The sequence below is a fragment of the Gallus gallus genome, chromosome 7 (genome assembly GCF_016699485.2).
Source record: "Gallus gallus isolate bGalGal1 chromosome 7, bGalGal1.mat.broiler.GRCg7b, whole genome shotgun sequence".
Taxonomy (NCBI): domain Eukaryota; kingdom Metazoa; phylum Chordata; class Aves; order Galliformes; family Phasianidae; genus Gallus; species Gallus gallus.
Window position 1 is genome coordinate 20741382 of NC_052538.1, and position 17148 is coordinate 20758529.

General features: G+C 33.7%; 2 protein-coding genes across 4 annotated transcripts in view; both read left to right on the forward strand.

Annotated features, from left to right (window-relative positions):
* The window catches only part of FAP (fibroblast activation protein alpha), a 45806-nt gene extending 43499 nt beyond the window's left edge, over positions 1-2307 (forward strand). The window contains exon 27 of the transcript XR_005861245.2: positions 2212-2307. The gene's annotated coding sequence lies outside the window, so the exon portion shown is untranslated. The remainder of the gene's footprint in view (positions 1-2211) is intronic.
* GCG (glucagon) lies at positions 2224-14131 on the forward strand. 3 transcript variants are annotated; one of them, NR_073182.4, is made up of 7 exons: positions 2224-2307; positions 7320-7420; positions 7849-8010; positions 8833-8886; positions 10461-10598; positions 12745-12888; positions 13643-14131. NR_073182.4 is itself a non-coding variant. In NM_001190165.5 (7 exons), exons 2-7 carry the CDS (start codon positions 7323-7325, stop codon positions 13665-13667), a joined length of 621 nt encoding a protein of 206 aa, NP_001177094.1. In that variant the 5' UTR covers positions 2965-3060; positions 7320-7322; the 3' UTR covers positions 13668-14131. The 3 variants fall into 3 exon arrangements, 2 of the variants coding, with proteins under 2 accessions (NP_001177094.1, NP_990591.1); NM_001190165.5 differs by lacking the exon at positions 2224-2307 and adding an exon at positions 2965-3060; NM_205260.6 differs by lacking the exons at positions 2224-2307; positions 12745-12888; positions 13643-14131 and adding an exon at positions 2966-3060 and having other exon boundaries at positions 10461-11637.
* Positions 14132-17148: the final 3017 nt, after the last annotated feature.

The following is a 17148-nucleotide window of genomic DNA, read 5'->3' on the forward strand; positions in this document are numbered from 1 at the left end:
AGTCTGATTCATCTGAAGTACTGTTGCATGCCTGAACTATAATACAGAGGAGAGTGAGCCCTTGACTTGAGCCAAGAGGTGCCATCTAACTTTTACATCTGTGATGTAAAAGGAAAAGATTTTATTCAGGATGTGTACGAACGCACCCTTCACACATGAATGACAGGTTTCTATTTCTGTTTAGTGTAGTGAACTTGTTTGCTGAGCCCTATAAATATGTATTACTCTAGATTCAATTATGGCAACTGATGGGTGCATGGTTCTTGATGGTAGTTCATTTCTTTCCTGTACTTTTTATTGTATGTGTATCACTTGAAAAACATAATCAGGCAGTCATCTTTTTAGATGACCTGCTAGATGATATAACCCGTGTAACATCCTGCTTACTGAGGTGCACTGGGCTGCTGTCTCATATGTTTTTTCCTGAAATTATCATACCGTAAACAAGAAACTTTATCTGACACAAGAAAATATACAAACCCAAACAAAAAGAGCCTGTATCCTGAAGAAGAAGGTATTGTCTTACATTCTGTATTCTTTGTTTAGAAACCTATGTGGCTTTAACTCAACATGCACTTATATTGTCTGTGACAATCTATTTCAACAAGTGTATCATCCTGGTGCAAAATAAAGGTCTAAACGACCCTTTTATCACCATCTGCTGTTGTATCAGCGTACTGCAGAGCCAGGGAGCATGCCTGCCTGCAGGAGACGTAAAGTTAACCAACTTCATGGACAGAGTGCCTTCTAATATTTAGTTCTGGAATTACAGCACGATTTTGCAGTGTTAAATTGCAAGTAAAAATAATGTTGAGATGAAGACAAAGTATCGCAGTGAAACTGGCATCTCAGAAAGGCAATTAGATTTATGAGCTTAAGATAGTTTCCAGGTTTATTTTGGCATTGTAGGCATTATGTCTTCAATATTACACTGTTGTTTGCCTAGGGAAGGTTGGAGATGGTAATTCAGGGCTATCTTTTCATTTCAAACCAGACTAGGTCATTTCAAACTAATAAGTCTGAAAATCCAAATTTAGTAGATATATATGCAACTTTGTATATGCTAGTCAATGACTGCAATTCCATGACTTCGAATGGCTTGGAAGGAAGACTACAGTAACAAGCAGGAGGAAAGAGGACATGGGGAAGAGAACATGGAAAATAGAGAAAAGGAAGTAGTATTTAAAAAAGAAAACTGACAAAAAGGGAAAGTAAGGCTTTCAGAAATGACTGAAGGAAGTGACTGAAGGTAATGGTGAGAGGGCCAGAAACTGTGGTCTTTACTTTTCAGCAGTGTCATTAGTAGTCACTTGCATTCTAGACAGAAATTTTAAAAAGGGACTATGAATATCAGTAGATGGATCCAAGAGCAGAGAAAAAAAATTATAAACACCCCCAAAAACTCGACATTTATTTTGTGGACTGTGTAAGTGAGACTTAGTGTTTCCCTACATATTTACTATGGTACCACAGCATGATCTTCAGGGCAGAGCTCTAGGAAGCATCTTTTTAGTTTTGTTTTCCACTCTAAGTTTATTCAGTTTATAGACTGTCTCAGTTATGTAATATTGGCTATGCCAATATGACTCTGGTCAACTAGCAGAAAATTACCATTTCTGGCTTCAAGGAGCAGTGGTAGGGGAAATAAAAGAGTGTCTTGTAATATGCATGATTTGTGCCAAAATTAAGTGATGATCATTCTACACTGGAATATAGGCTGTCATTTATGTTCAGTGAGATATCAGCTGTAAATCCAGACCCTTCTTCCTCCTGAGCAGAACTGAAACTGAAAGTGAAGTCCTTAATATTTAATATCTCTGCTTGATGCACAATATTCTATATATATAATAATCATATTTTATTTCTAGTGCACTTTTCATTTTTAAAAGAATTATCATATGTCAAAAAATCCATAAGGGAAGCTCTGTAGGAATTCCTTGACAGAGGATATCTCAGTTGTTGCTTCACTGACCCGTATTCCTTACTGGTGGGCTTTTTTTCAGCTGTCAGGAACACTGACAAGATTTGTCATTTTCTCCTACTGTTGTCACAAGATGGCTAAACACAGTTTATGTCACTGCTGCCCCATCACAGGCATGAATTTTCCCCCCATCTATTAGTGAATAGTTTAGGACTTTGGCAATATGTGTACAGAACATACACAGGTATGAAACTCACACCTATATTTTTGTTGTAATTGTTTCCTTGTAGGGAACAGAGATGTGAGCAAAAGGCTTATCTTGTATAAACTTGTAGACCATGGTGTGAAACCCAATTTACAATGGAAGTCTGGCATACAGATCTCCAGTGAGTATGAGTTATCATTCAGTAGAGTTGGCGTAATGCATCTAAGAATAATCAAGTCTTTTGTGTTGTTAAATTTGACCTGAGGTAGGCTTTGCATAGTGAGTAGCTATTGCTGTAGTGCTTCAAAGTAGAAGTGCTTCTTTATGTTCGTAATATTGGCATAAGGCTACCTGAAAAATTAACCAAGCACTTTGGGGGGGTAGTGCTGGTTATTGTTAATAGTGTATTAAATTTATAAATTTAGACTTGAAATTGATAGGTTTTGTTGATGCTACTAATGTCGACAGGTTCAGCATTTTACTTAATACTAAGTGCTTTGCTTAATACTAATGTGACAATTCAGAATTTGGAGAAACTGCTGCCTTAATCCTAAGCACCTCTAGCCAACTGTTTATCATCCTAATGCCCTTCTGTTTGATATTTACTTCTTTGAACATTGCTACCTTACTCTTTTCGTAAATCCATGTTAGCATTGATGTCATAAAGTAAGCAGAATGAATGTGTGAAATTGCTTGTAAAATTATCAAATGAAATGAATAGCAAATACGATGACTTTTTTTTTAAAGTTGGATAAGGAAACTGTCAGCAATGATGCACTCTGGTAATGCTTACTAGAGCTGAACAGTATATATATAAGTCTGTGCAAAAGAGGCAGCTAGGCAGATCTCAGGATCCTCAAGGCTTTCCATAGTTCCAGAAGAGAGAGTAGCAGATCTTTCTCCAACTGCTACATATCACTTCAAAATATAAAAGGTAAGATTTATGTGAAGTAGTAGTACAATTCATCTGAGAAAGCTGAATGCATTTTCTGAATTGTATTTTCCAAAGATTGCAACAGAGATGCAGGATCTTTCAACAAATTGTTGTTTTCTTCTGTGGTTATACTCCTTAATGTTTGGAATTAATTACATCACCATTTAATTTTTTTTAATCTATTGAGTTAATTTAACAGAATAATCCCAAAATGGAACATCAACTACTAGGATTGCAGAAGCAATTGAAAGAAGGAAGGCATGTAAAGATGAAAAACAGGCATTGTAGTAAGAATTTAAATGTGAAATACAAAACTATTGATACTTATGTTTTTATCTACTTCAGGGATATTTAATGAATGTTATTTCAAAAATATTCATTCCTTACAGCTGCTTCCTAAATATGAATCACTATAGATTAACTTGGGAAAATGCAAACAAAATAAATGGCTCCATATGGACACTGACTAAAAACTGTCCAAAACAGCTTGTCACCCCATCACCCTACAGGTGACCACTCCGTTGCCTTACTTTCCAATTAGTCCACCTCAAAAAACTGTTATTTTCATATCACTGTAAGATCTCAGTGGGAAATTTTATAGCATTAAAAAAAAAAAAAACAAAAAAAAACCTTTCAATGGTTATTGTGTTTATTATATAAAATTTAATTTAGTTTTCTGGTCTGGACTTTCTTAGGCCAGAATGATTGATTGTTTTTTTATAGAACTCTCCACATTGCTGCAGATAAATAGACACAAAGCACATCTATCCAAAACAGTAATACACTGATAACTAGAAATAATTGTTATCTGCAATTGTTGCTTCAGAAGGAATCTACTTTATTAATTCTTAAATTTTCATATATAATATTCCTTTTTTTTACTGATGTCGTTCCATGCTTTTTATTTTTAAACTGGAAAAGGATACAAATCTGACTTTTGAAAGAATTTTTTTAAAAAACTCAATAACATTAAGTTAGTTTAACTCGCACACAGTGTGCAAAAGATAACTACAGCAAAATATATGGGAAAACCAGAAAAATCAGATTGATAAGAAAATAATATTCATTTCATATTTTCTCACAGCTCAAAGTGAGATCTTTTTGATTAGAAATGTTTTTCATAAGCACTTTCTAAGTGAAGTTAGCTTTAGTTTTCCTGCACCCTAACAGTAGAATCCCTGTCTTTTTCTTTTTATAATAGAAATTTGTTCTTTAAATACTATAATTTCTTTTACTTGTAGAAAACTGCTGATGCTGGTTTGGGTTAGAAATGACAAGTGCTAAACTCTAAACAAACTAAGCAGATTCTAAACTTTTAGGAAAATATGTTTGACAGAGGTTTAACAGCCAGTCAGTACATTTTAAAATGTTTATTCTATTGATGGCCAGGTTTCTTTTACTTGAAAATGTGATTAATTTCCAAAACTGCATTTATACATCTTTCTTTTTATTAATCTCCTCAGAATTTGATTCTTAAAAATTTAGAAAGAAGTTCAATGTACATTTAAATTTAAACATGTTTTTAATGCATAAAGTAGCTAGTGGGACTGTTCATATCTGAAAGCTCTATAGGACTGAGACCCAGGAGTTAGCTCAAGATATTATTAAATCTCTGAAAATCTGTTTGTCAGTTACAATGGGCTTTAAATATTTATTTTCAAGTTTTATGCATCAGAATAGCTTTTTTGTCTGATACTATTATAAACAGATTAGATTAATGATGAGGCTATTTCTTTCACTCCATTTCAGTGACTTAGGTTTATGTCTAAACCGTATCATGATTTAACAGTGGTACAGGCAGTAGTAAAGTATAGATCCTGTTCTAGTTTTTCAACTTAAGTAAATGTATACTAGTTTGTTTGTATACCATCACACATGAGAAAATTACTTACGTATAGTGCAACACCAGGAGTCTGTTTGGTGTCTGGGCTAACTCATTTATAGCTATGTCAGCTAGCATGAGGGTCACTACACAGAACTCAAGCCAGTTTTGTGATCACAGCAATCTCCCTAAGAATAAGGCAGCGCCTTTGTTGTGTCACTGAAAGCCTATGAAATGTGAAATTATGCATTCTTTAGGACTAACATTGGATGTCAGTGTTGCACCACTAAATTACAGCTCCAAGTGAAATAGCAAAAAGAGAGTTTGATATTATAGTTAAGATTATAACAGGACTGAATGATTACATAGCCACTGCATTATTTGTTGTTACTACAGGTATGTTTTATGGAGATGTAGAAATCAAATCTCATATATGAGAGCATTACAAAAGGCAGAAAACACATTATACACAGTGAAAAAAAAAAAAAAAAAGAACAGTACTGTCAGTCGCTCCCGGTAGAGACAAGGAAATTGACTCCATTGTTTGATATAATAAAATCCACCAAGAAGTCTTATATTTTTCATTTTCCCATTTTTTAATAAGATTTTGAATGACTAAATATTTTGATATTTTGATATTTTGAGGTATTGAAGCAAAATAGCATTCTATGGATTCCTCCAGGCCATTGTATATTTAAATCCAGCCTATTATGACAAGGCAGACAGAGAATATATATGTTTTCTTTCAAATTGCTTTATTTCATAAATTGAATTTATATATCAAATTATTGGAGAAGTTTAGTGCAGATTACATATAGTGTTTGGTGTTTATAGCTGGGTCCTATTATACCACCTATGACTTTACTTCAGTGCATTCATCTTTCCTATTTCACTTTGTTTTTCAGACTTTAACATAAAATTCTATAGGAAAATTCCATGGATGGCAGAAGGGCTCCATCAAATAGTCAAGTATCAGTCCAAGTTCATGATAATGATGAAATTATTTCCAGTGACATTTTGAACATGTAAACTCATGAACATTTACTATTCATTATTCAATGATTTAGCATTTACTCGTTGAATGAATTGTGTATTCAATTTCTTTGTCAAGCTCAAAAGCACCTAGCGACATTTTAAATCAATTTCCTTGTCTATTCAGTCATTCCACAAATTTAAGTGATCAAAACATCAATGAACAATAAACAATACCAATGGATTTTGTAAGCAGATTTCTTTTCATTTCCTGCTTACACAGACAACCTCAGTGCTTTTCAGACTATTAGCTATCATCGTCCATTTTGCATAGGGTTTTGTAAGACCCAAATGAAAAGCATTCATTTTATCAACAGTTTGCCCTACACAGGATTATGTGTCAACAGAGCTATTAATACACTAAATAATGAAAATCGTGGCACTTAATTAGGAAATAGGATTATCCTTTTTTTGCACTGGTGACAATTCAATAAAAGTTGCAACTGAACTATTTACCTGAGTAAACCAGTCATTTACTCAAATAAGACACTCACAGATTGGCTGTAAATCACCCGTACATTTGTACATAAAGAGATATTATAAATTACATTGTATAATCTCACAGTAAAGTCAGTGAGTCTTGATATTATTAAAGTGCGTGTGATAATAATGTACCCATTTCTTCTGTGTGACTAAAGTCAATAGAATGACCCAAACCAGTAAGAATTATACCTGGAAGACAATATTTTCTTCTTTGGTTTGTTAATTTTAAGACAAAGTATATACACTATATCTTGTATATCCTGTGAAATGCCATAGTGGAAGTGCTTAAGCAAAACAGAATATTGTGTTAAAAGTGCAAGAAGCACAGCTTGGAATATCCTGCCATAAATTGTTAAGTCATTGTGAGGCTTAATGTTTTTTCTAAGTGTTCACCTAATAATATGCCATTTACTCAAGAGGCCTACTGCTACAATATGTGTTATTTCCAAAAAGTAACAAAATTAAAGGAGTGTTGCAGGTCAGAAAGAAAGAACAAGGAGCTGCTGATGTGACAGCATTCCTGACAGAAATTTGCTTTTCTTTGTCCCTAGCAAATGAAAAAGTAGAAGCCATACCAGTGCCCTAGTTTTGCAGTAAAACAATGTTATGGAAACAGATACAACAGTTGCCATCAGCAAAACTTAGAGCAAAGGACATAAGGACCTTTTACAAAAGAAACTGAGGATACAGCTACTCTCAGCTCACCTTACAATTGTGAATATAGAATAAAACTTAAAGACTGGAGCAGAAACTACATTTTTTGAATGTCTTCCCAAGGCACTGTAGAATCCATTCATTACACAGGATCTCAATTTCTTCAAGTTTAGATCAGCACTGATGATGTTTCTTTCTGATGTAGTTGATTCAGTGATATGTAAAGATTATTACAGTTTTCTCTGTTGCCTTATTTCTGTTTCGACAGGCAATGAAAATGAAAAGTATTTATTTTATTGCTGGACTCCTTTTAATGATAGTTCAAGGCAGCTGGCAAAATCCTCTTCAGGATACAGAGGAGAAATCAAGGTAAATTCTTTAGATCAACCTCCTAGAAACCCTTAGCTTGAACTTTGCTTTCTTATTGTTGAAAGCAAAGCATACCATGATTTATAGAAAGCACTTAATCTACCATTGGAACTGGTAAAAGCTTTTAATGTTGTGAAGTGTGGCACAGTAGCTTTTGGTATTCTAAATAGTAAGTGCTTTAGTTACCCAATAAACCTTGTAAGTGTGCAGTATCCAAGCTACAATATTGTTCCATTTTTATTAGCCTGCTAACAACCAAAACTATGCCACATTTTTTCACTTTATAAATGATAATGTTAAAAGAAATGTAGATATTACAATTATTAAGTACAATTAAATGTAGAATTAAATTTATTAAATGTAGACATTCTACACCAGTAGAATGTACTGTAGTCATTGCCAGTTAACAACTTCTAAACTTTTCTTAGATCATTCAAAGCTTCCCAGTCTGAACCATTAGATGAATCTAGGCAGCTGAATGAAGTAAAGCGTCATTCACAAGGCACATTCACCAGTGACTACAGCAAGTACTTGGACAGCAGACGAGCTCAGGATTTTGTGCAATGGTTAATGAGCACTAAAAGAAATGGGTAAGCCTTTTTGGTCACATTGCTCTATCCACACTGATAAAACAGCCAAAAATCAGAACTAATTCAATTTCTTTATTTCAGCTTCCCATCACAGACCATATGTAATCCTCAAATTACTAATGTACTTAGTGGAAATTTATATAGAACTCTAATATGTTATTAGAAATGGGGAATATGTACAAAATTAGTCAAAATTGATTGGATAAATTAGATGTAGAGTCATTATATTATCTAGTATGCGACCTAAAATGAGACTGTATCTCAGCCTCTTTGGGACAGATAGCTCATTCACTGAAACAAATTTCAATATGTACAAGGTACACCAATATAGGGTCAAAATGTAGCTGCTGGGCCTTCATAGAACCTTCTATTCATAGTTGCTCTAATCCTGAAGTTTCATTTGTGAAAAGAGAGCTGAGATTTAAGCTTAATTGACCAATGGTCTTCAAGTGTTCTGTTAAGGCATGAGTTGGCATGGTTTTTTGAAGGTACAGTTTGCTTAAACAAAGGCTAACAAGCTAAGAGGATGAATAATGAAATAGCAAGTAATTCTATGCCCTATGTTCTGGAGAAGATTTGCCCACAGAATCAAAAAATCTGTTATATGAATCTTTTAAATCACTGTGGAAATCTTTAAAGTAATCATTTCTAGATATAGTATTAATTTAAATACATAAGCCTGAAAATATTTATAATGTTCATTCATCATTTGTGGTTGTTTATGATAATACATAGATAATAACCAATAGAATTTTATCAGCTCATTCATGCTCTGCAATGTACTGCTAATAATGATCTAATGGTTGTGGAATTCCACTACAGCCAACAAGGACAGGAGGACAAAGAGAATGACAAATTCCCGGATCAGCTCTCAAGGTATTCTATTTGTTACAAACTTGTTACTCAAAACCAGGTTGAGTTAATTTTCTGTTAAAAAAGAAATAAATAAACTGGTATTCTTTAAAATGATAACATAATCAGAGAAATACTTACCAAAAGAAATTATGCTGCACCTGTTCTTTTTATCAGGAAAGAGAAAACATCTGCTTTTGATGCCTGTACATGTGTGCTTTTGCTATGTGCAATGACTTCAAGAAACGCAATAGCATGAGAATAATATATACCAGGAAAGGACAAAAAAAAAAAACAAAAAACAAAAACCTACAGAAAAAGCTACAGGAAAATCATTGTGTTGTGAGAAAGAAAACAAATTACAACACTAACAAAAGGAAAATGGCCAGGCACAAATTTGTGGAGGGCTGATAAAACACAATACAGTATTCAGCCCTCAGCATTCAGTCCCATTTTATACAAATCTATCATTACAGAAAAAAAAAAAAAAAGAAGAAAGAAAAAGAAAAAGAAAGAAAGAAAAGAAGAGAAAAAGAAAAGCATTTGTGCTGAATGCTTAAATTTTGTTTCCTGTGAGTCTAGGATAGAGGTCAAGGAGTTGGAAATTTGGAAAAAACAACAGCCACAACAACAAATCTCTGTTTGCCAAACAGATTGAAATACTTACACTTATTTTTTCTTTTGATATACTTACACTTATTTTTTCTTTTTGATTACAAAAATTCTTCCGTTCTAAACACTATCAATATAATACAAAATCTTTCAGCTTCAGTGAAACAGCATATCTTAACAAAATTAACATTTTATCTAGTTAACATGCTGATGGGAAGTGCAGATGGTACTAAATTGGGAGGAATGGTGAAATCCCAGGAAGACAAAAAAATAATACAAAACGCTAAAGGCCCTGGAAGTTTGGCAGAAATCAGCAAACTCTGAAATAGAAATTCAAGGGAACTTTTCATGGGAATATATCCCAAAACACTTCTACTTCTCAATGCAGCTTGTCTTCCTAAGTGTTGGTGTGACATAATTTTGCTATAAATTTGAGAAAGAAGCAGGGGTAGGATTGGGAAGCAATTTCTTTTCTATTAAGCTAGAGTTTATCAAGTTTGAAATTGTTCCAAGATTATTACTTTGTTGAAAACAATGGATATTCACAAAACAATTCAAAATTAAGCAGAGTAATATCAGAAAGATAAGTCTGAGGACGTTGGCTGAGAAATAATGAAGATGAGCACAGAAGGAGTAGCTTAATGGAATTTTTAATTAGTGCAGTTAGAGGTAACAAAAAGTATGTCTGTAGAATATGGTAGTTTACTGTGCAGAGCTAATTCACCTAGCAGAGGACCGATCCAGTGCAGTTATACATGCTTTCAGTACCTTATTTGTTTAGAGCTAGTTCAGTTAATACAAAACTGTACTGTGTAGCATATACGTTGCTTTCAGAACTGAAAAATGAAAATATCAATAGTAATTTGAGCAGCAAAGAAAAACTCTCTCTCTGATGCAGAATGTTTAGTGGGAAATTTAAATTATTAAATGCTGAAAAGATGTGATAAGTAATGCAGTCTGATCCTAGTTTCTTGTACCTCTTTCAGTAATGCAATTTCCAAGCGTCATTCTGAATTTGAGAGACATGCTGAAGGCACCTACACCAGTGATATCACCTCTTATTTGGAAGGTCAAGCTGCCAAAGAATTCATTGCTTGGTTAGTGAATGGACGAGGAAGAAGAGAGTAAGAATCCATCCATTCCTATTATTAAATTTTGCTTTGCTTTCAAGGTTAGAAATCAAATCTGATGAAATCTTGATGTATTTTTGATCATTCCTACTGTACTTCACGTTTTCCTTTTGTAATAGAAGATACTGTGTGGCTGTTCTTAAGTTCAAACATCTTAAGTTATTCAAACATCTTAAGTTATTAAGTTCAAACATAGACTGAAACAAACATGTTCAGTATACTGTTACACTCTTAAAGGTCAAATTATATTTAAGGTCAATATATCTAAAACTAAACCAGAGTTTCCTCTAATTAACACCTTTTCCTCATCACATAACATTGCTTACAGTCTCCTTAACTCTCACAGAGATGAGTCATGTTAGTGTCGTCTTAAATTTCCCTTTTTCTCTGCCTCTGTAGTCAATCATTTCCTCTGCAATATTTCCATGATGAAATTTTTAACAATGTCACTGCCACCACAGCCATTTTCCATGCTCTGGTGATCATTCCCAGTTACTGATGTCTTCTTTTGCTCTTCCTGTTATCCACAAAGTCTCCACAAATTGTAGCATCAAAAATAACCATAATTTCCTACAGCTTTCCCTTATTTTCCTTTTTAAAGCACCTCTACTTCTTTTGCTATAGTTCACAGTTTCCAAGACTCAGCTCCATAGTTTTGATTCAGGTACATCTCAGACTTTTTCATTATCTTGCTCTCCATATATTCAGTGCAAATTTCTCAAACCTATTCACTTCATCTGCTCACCCATGATTTTGTATCTTTTTCATGAGACTTACTCTTGGAACAGCCTTAATTTCAGGCACTTTCTGTCTTATCACCATTCCAAGTCTGTGCAGTTAGGAGTTACATCACACATACACCACTCTCTACCTTTTAACTGTTCTGTACTTTTTGTGCCTTTAGACTGTAAGCTCTTCGGGGCAAGGATTTCAGTTCATCCTATTATTATGTTTTGCTAGCTGTAAAGTACTATGTAAATCTCTCATATAAAAATAATAAATAACAATAACAATAAAATATAATCTATAAGACAAGATTGTGTGTTGTAGTCAAGGAAGACTAACAAGGTAAAAGTAAATTATGACAATGATGAAAAACACTGCTAAGTGAATGAGGTCAAGTTGTACAGATAAGGAAAAGGCTAGTGCCACTTCCAGGTGATGTTCAGATCCGCAGCCATTTTTTCTGTCACCTTTTATTTTCATGAGCAGAGATAGGTTTGTAACTTTCAACTGAGCTCTGATGATCTGAGCTTAAAAACCTTAACAAACCATTACACACAGAGCATCCTCCTACTTCCTAATATTTAGTACTGTTTGCAGTCAGACTTGAATGTAGCTTTTCCTAAAATTAGTGCATAAAAAAAACAGTCTGCCTGTCGCTGATCTCAGAACATAGTGTGCCTCAATCAGTAAACCTCACTGGAACCTAGAAAAATCTTACTTTATTTGGTGGTTTGAAACAAGCTTTCTAAATAAACCCCTTGGTAAAATGGCTTTCCAGTGGTCAGAAATAGATGCATCAAGATTAGCGATGGGATTCCAAATACAAAATTCTACTATGCAACAAAAAAGCACATACATTTAATACAGATATTTTAATTCAGTTATTTTATCCCCCCAAAAAGCTGCTGCTTTTACTGATTAAATACCTATGCAATACAATTGTAAATATAAAACCAGGACTTTAAGAGTCAAATGGAAAAATCTGTATGAAAATTTGACTGTAGTGTTTTAATAGTGATATTTCTTTAAAGAATGATTCTTAGTAAATCTACTGTGAGTTTTATTGATGACTAGTTTACTTGGCAAATATGTTGTTGACGTAGTTATGCTTTTGCATCTATAGCTTTAAAAAAATCTGTGAAAAAACACTAAAGAGGAATCTAGACTAGAGGAAGACTAAACGAAGAGTCCCTTCTGGTGAAGGAAGACTTTGATGCTTTCTTCTGCAGTTAAACTAATACTTCATAAGATGTTCTGATATGCTTCATGCTATGCAGAGCCCTAACATTTGGCTCAACCTTTAACCCTTTAAAATCAAAGGAAATATTCAGTAATTAAGTACCTATAATAAGGCCCTTTTATCAGTTTGTTTCTTTGGACTTACAAATTGTTTCATAATTTCTTTCCTTTGAAGTTTCCCAGAAAAAGCTTTAATGGCTGAAGAAATGGGCCGAAGACATGCAGATGGCACCTTCACAAGTGATATCAACAAAATCCTGGATGATATGGCTGCCAAAGAGTTCCTAAAATGGCTGATTAACACAAAAGTTACTCAAAGGTGCCTGAATTTTTATCATATTTTTCTTAATATATTGGTTTTTTTTTTTAAATGCATTTGTCACACATAGGGAAAACACAGCTCACTTTTCTCTTAAATATAGAAATATGTGTAACAGTGTTACAAACTTTATGTTACAGACAGTGCTGAAGAAGGCTATGACACTCTAAAAAGAAGTGATTCCAAACAGCTACTTAAGAACCACACTTTAATTTCTTTGTATATAGACACTGTTGGGAAAAGAACATTTTCTATTTGAGCTCTACAAACAGGTTAATATTTGTGGATTATTTTTTGACACCGACAAAGCGTTTTAAAACTAATACAGTGTCCACTTAAGGCACACGTGAAGGCCAGATTTTCTAAAATGTTGGGTGCCCATTGCAAAAGTTTGTTAACTTTGCCTTTTGACACCTAAAGGACGTCAGATCTCTAGTTAATCTCGTAAATATGAAACAGCAAAAAAAATTGAATTTATAGTTAAAACATGGATTTGAATAACAAATTCATATTTTTGTCTTTGTTTTTGGTTAAGAACTGAAATAATTAATTTAAGAAAGTCATCTATTTGAAACTATTAAAAATCTTTTCCTTTAGGAATAGTTTTCGGTCTTTTATTAGAGAGAAGCATTAAGGGATTTGTGGAACTAATATCTGCTAATTCTTAACAAGAAAAAATATATTTCACACAAATGTGACAAATCATGTGAGATTTATATTATGTCCTAATTGTTTGGGTTTTTTTTCTCCCCAGAGACCTTTTGGGAGAATACCAGTAAGAATGCAGGATAAAAATGGGATAAATGAAAATCTTCACTGCCTCAACTGCCAGCTACAAAGAGATTCTGAAATCTATATTGTCATTTACATTGGGTGTAACAAAGCTATGTCACCTTGCATGCCGGGAAATAATTGTAGTGTCATTTAATGTTGCCAAAGGATTATATATGGAATACCTATCATCTAAGGGATGGTTATCAAAATAGATTTAACATTATTAAAGTTGCACTTCTTTATATTTTCCACTTATTTGGACTGAAATAGCTCCATTTATATTTACTTATGAAATTATTTTTCTAAAAATTGACTTATGCACGCAAATGTTTCAATCACCAGTTATTATCTAGGGGCTGGCAGCTGCAAATGTCTGAAAAGTGAATATCCCTGTTGATACCTTTGTTATAAAAAGGCTAAGCTTTAAGAATATTAAACAATAGCCTTAAATAAATTTTTTTCAAGCTTCTTTTCTGTTGACTTTTCATCTGTATATCCCTTTTTTCTGTTTCCACTCCATTTTAATTTATTCTAATATTATTGTCACTGAGATCTTGGAACTGGCTTGTTCAGAATGATAAAACAAAATCAGCATTTTGTCAATTTTCTCTATTACTATTTTATGAGAATTGCTGTATATAAAGTTTGATCATACTTATCTGATAAAGAATAATGTAAGAGGAAGCTAGAGATGGAAGCAAGACTGAACAGTATTCATTATCATAAATTGCTGTTTCTCAGAGAAGCAGGAGGACAGATTTGAAAAATATTAACCGAAATTTACTTCATTAATAGTGGAAACTCTGCCACCTAATTCTGTCAAGGTTTATAAGACTGCTGAGTAAAGCCAACTCAAATGGCCCTGAGATCATTCTAATGATCTATGTTATATTCTTTTCTGTATTAAAGATTCAGTTATATACAGTTGGATCCATATGGTCTAGGCTGAAATGGTACAAAAATTTAAATCATCTATTTTTATAAACTGAGCAAATATCTTTAATATGTTTTATTCTGTTCTGGCGAAGACATTTACTGCTCTGAAGGACAGGGTTCCAGAGTTACAAGCCCACTTACTTGTGGTGGCTGTCACCAGTGTATTTGAGCACCTCCTGATGATGGCTTTGTCAGCTATGTAAATATTGTTTTCCCATATGTTTATAAAACTTTTAGATGTTTTTAGGGACAGAAGGGTATAAATAATTTTCTCAAACTTATGCAGCTTGTTCGGAACACAGCAAAAATATTTACATTCTAATTTTCTGAGTCCCAATCTAGAGCATGAATCAGAAGTCAGATGAAGTTGAGCATGTTCCAGCAGTTCCAAATATGAGCTTAGCAACAGGACTAGGACTTACACTTATCCTGAAATTACTGAACAAGTCCATTTCTGGGAGCAAATGAGGTATGTGCTGAATATTTCTTGTACATACTAGGCGTAATCAAGCAAAAGGTATAAAGCTAAACATGTAGCAGTCACTTCCTCACAGAGTCTGTACTAAACAACACCTATCCATGTCTTCAGGCTCAGAGGGGGCAGAACAGTTGCAGCAGTCAAGCCTACAAAGAATTGCTATTTATGTTTTTGTTTTGATTCTGTGCTCTATAGTAAGGGAGAGAGGTTCTAGGTATTACATGCTATGTGTGTTGCATTTGTAGAGAAATATAGCAGTTTTAGAGTGGCCCTGAAGTTCAACAAGAACTTCAAAGAACAATAGATGTTCTTTGAAGTCTTCAGGCAATGAAGTAACAGCTGTCTGTTATTATTTTGGTTGTGTTCCCTGTGGTGCTACTGCTTATATGAGGGGGCTTCAATTTGCTTTCTGCAAATAAAGGAAGGCAAGTATGGCTGCCAAAGGAGATCTTGCTCAGGAGGATGTTTCAGAATTATCTACAGGGCTACACCCTCATCTACTCTTAGAAACATTAATCTTCCTTTTCATCCTCTTCATTCAAGGACCAAAACTGCATACATCTTACTAAAATCAAATGTTCTGGTGTGTACAAGGGGTCTTCATTGGTAAACTATAAAAAATGATGCCATTGTGATGCCTCCCTACACTTTACATGAGCTTTAAGTGTACTAAAAGAGTTAGGCTATGGGTTCCATTTTACGTGAAATACATTGTAAATGCATCATAAATGTAGATTACAGTGCAAAAAAATTACTTCTTTTGTTTTTATTCACTTATACATTTCATACTGACTTCCTCACTCTACTAGAAAACTGAACCTTCTACCTTCTTTAAATTGTATGAAAAGTAAGAACTATGATGTTTTGGTATTCTATTGTTTTCAGTCTACTGTGTAAGTGTGGATTCAGAAGTTGCATATTTTAATCATTTGTGCATGTATTTGGAGTCCTCTGTGTCTCTGCACGTGCGCTACCCAGAACTTCCAAGTGGCCTTATATTAAAAAGTGTTCCCAGTTTTACCTTCTTCATTAACTGCATTTTAGATACTGAAATGTACAGCATCCTTCCTATTCCATTCCATTCGCTAAGTATCTGAAAATATAAGCACATTCAAGAACAAGAGAACTAATTAGAATTAAATATCGTATTTCAATTTTATTTTTTAAATCTTTTTTCCTCTGAACAAGATAAAAATAAAATTGAGATACAATAGCCATTTTGCTGTGCTCTGTGAACATGTGGCAAGAATCTTCAGTTGCTAGGAAATTCATTTTATATTTTTTATATATACATATATAAATTTGAAAGAACTGAATGACAGGAGCTACTAGCCACACTGAAATGCTTGTCCTACTGATATAACCACAGAAAAGAAGTTTTTTGATTTTTTTTTCTCATTTCCTTTTCTGATTTATAATTACTCTCTCTTCAAAATCCTCTCAAAGAGAACCATTGTAACAATGAATTACCAAACTGTCCTTATGCCATTTCAGATTCAAAATGTAAAGAAACAGAAATAAATTCCTGGAAAAAAAATCATACATTTGTTATCTAAAGGCACACTTTACTCATGTAGAGCTTGAACACTTTAGTGTAAGCAGCACTCATACCTTCTCTACATCACAGCACATTTGAAGGGAGCACTGAAATTAGTGTAAAAGTTTTTCCAGCACTTCATTTGTGCCCTATAGCCACACACTGAGACACCTGGAATACATTATTGTATCTGTAAAAGAGTCTTTATGCATTTTAGACCCAAACAATATTTGGTTTGTTCTGCAGAACAGAATGTACTTTTTCCAGTTTTCCCATTGGAGTTCTCCAGATTTCAAGAAGGAAGCCTGGAATAAATAAACAGAATTAGAACAAAGCCTTGAGGTTTACAAAGGCTAGAAATCTGAAGGAGACATCCCATCTGGTGTATCAACCAAATGTTTAGGAAAGCTATCCTTCAAGATAAAAGCTGAATTTTGCTTCCTTTTAGTAAGTAGCTCTTCTTAATCATACAACTTGCTTAACTGCATTCTTAATGAATGCAGCATGCTGAACAGCTATGGTTCCTCAGATTTTA

Excerpts from the sequence above, each read along its gene's own strand:
- GCG (NM_001190165.5), top strand. The coding sequence starts at position 7,323 with ATGAAAATGAAAAGTATTTATTTTATTGCTGGACTCCTTTTAATGATA. Across the intron at positions 8,011-8,832 it reads ATGAGCACTAAAAGAAATGG|CCAACAAGGACAGGAGGACA; the intron begins GTAAGCCTTTTT and ends ATTCCACTACAG. Across the intron at positions 12,889-13,642 it reads AACACAAAAGTTACTCAAAG|AGACCTTTTGGGAGAATACC; the intron begins GTGCCTGAATTT and ends TTTTCTCCCCAG.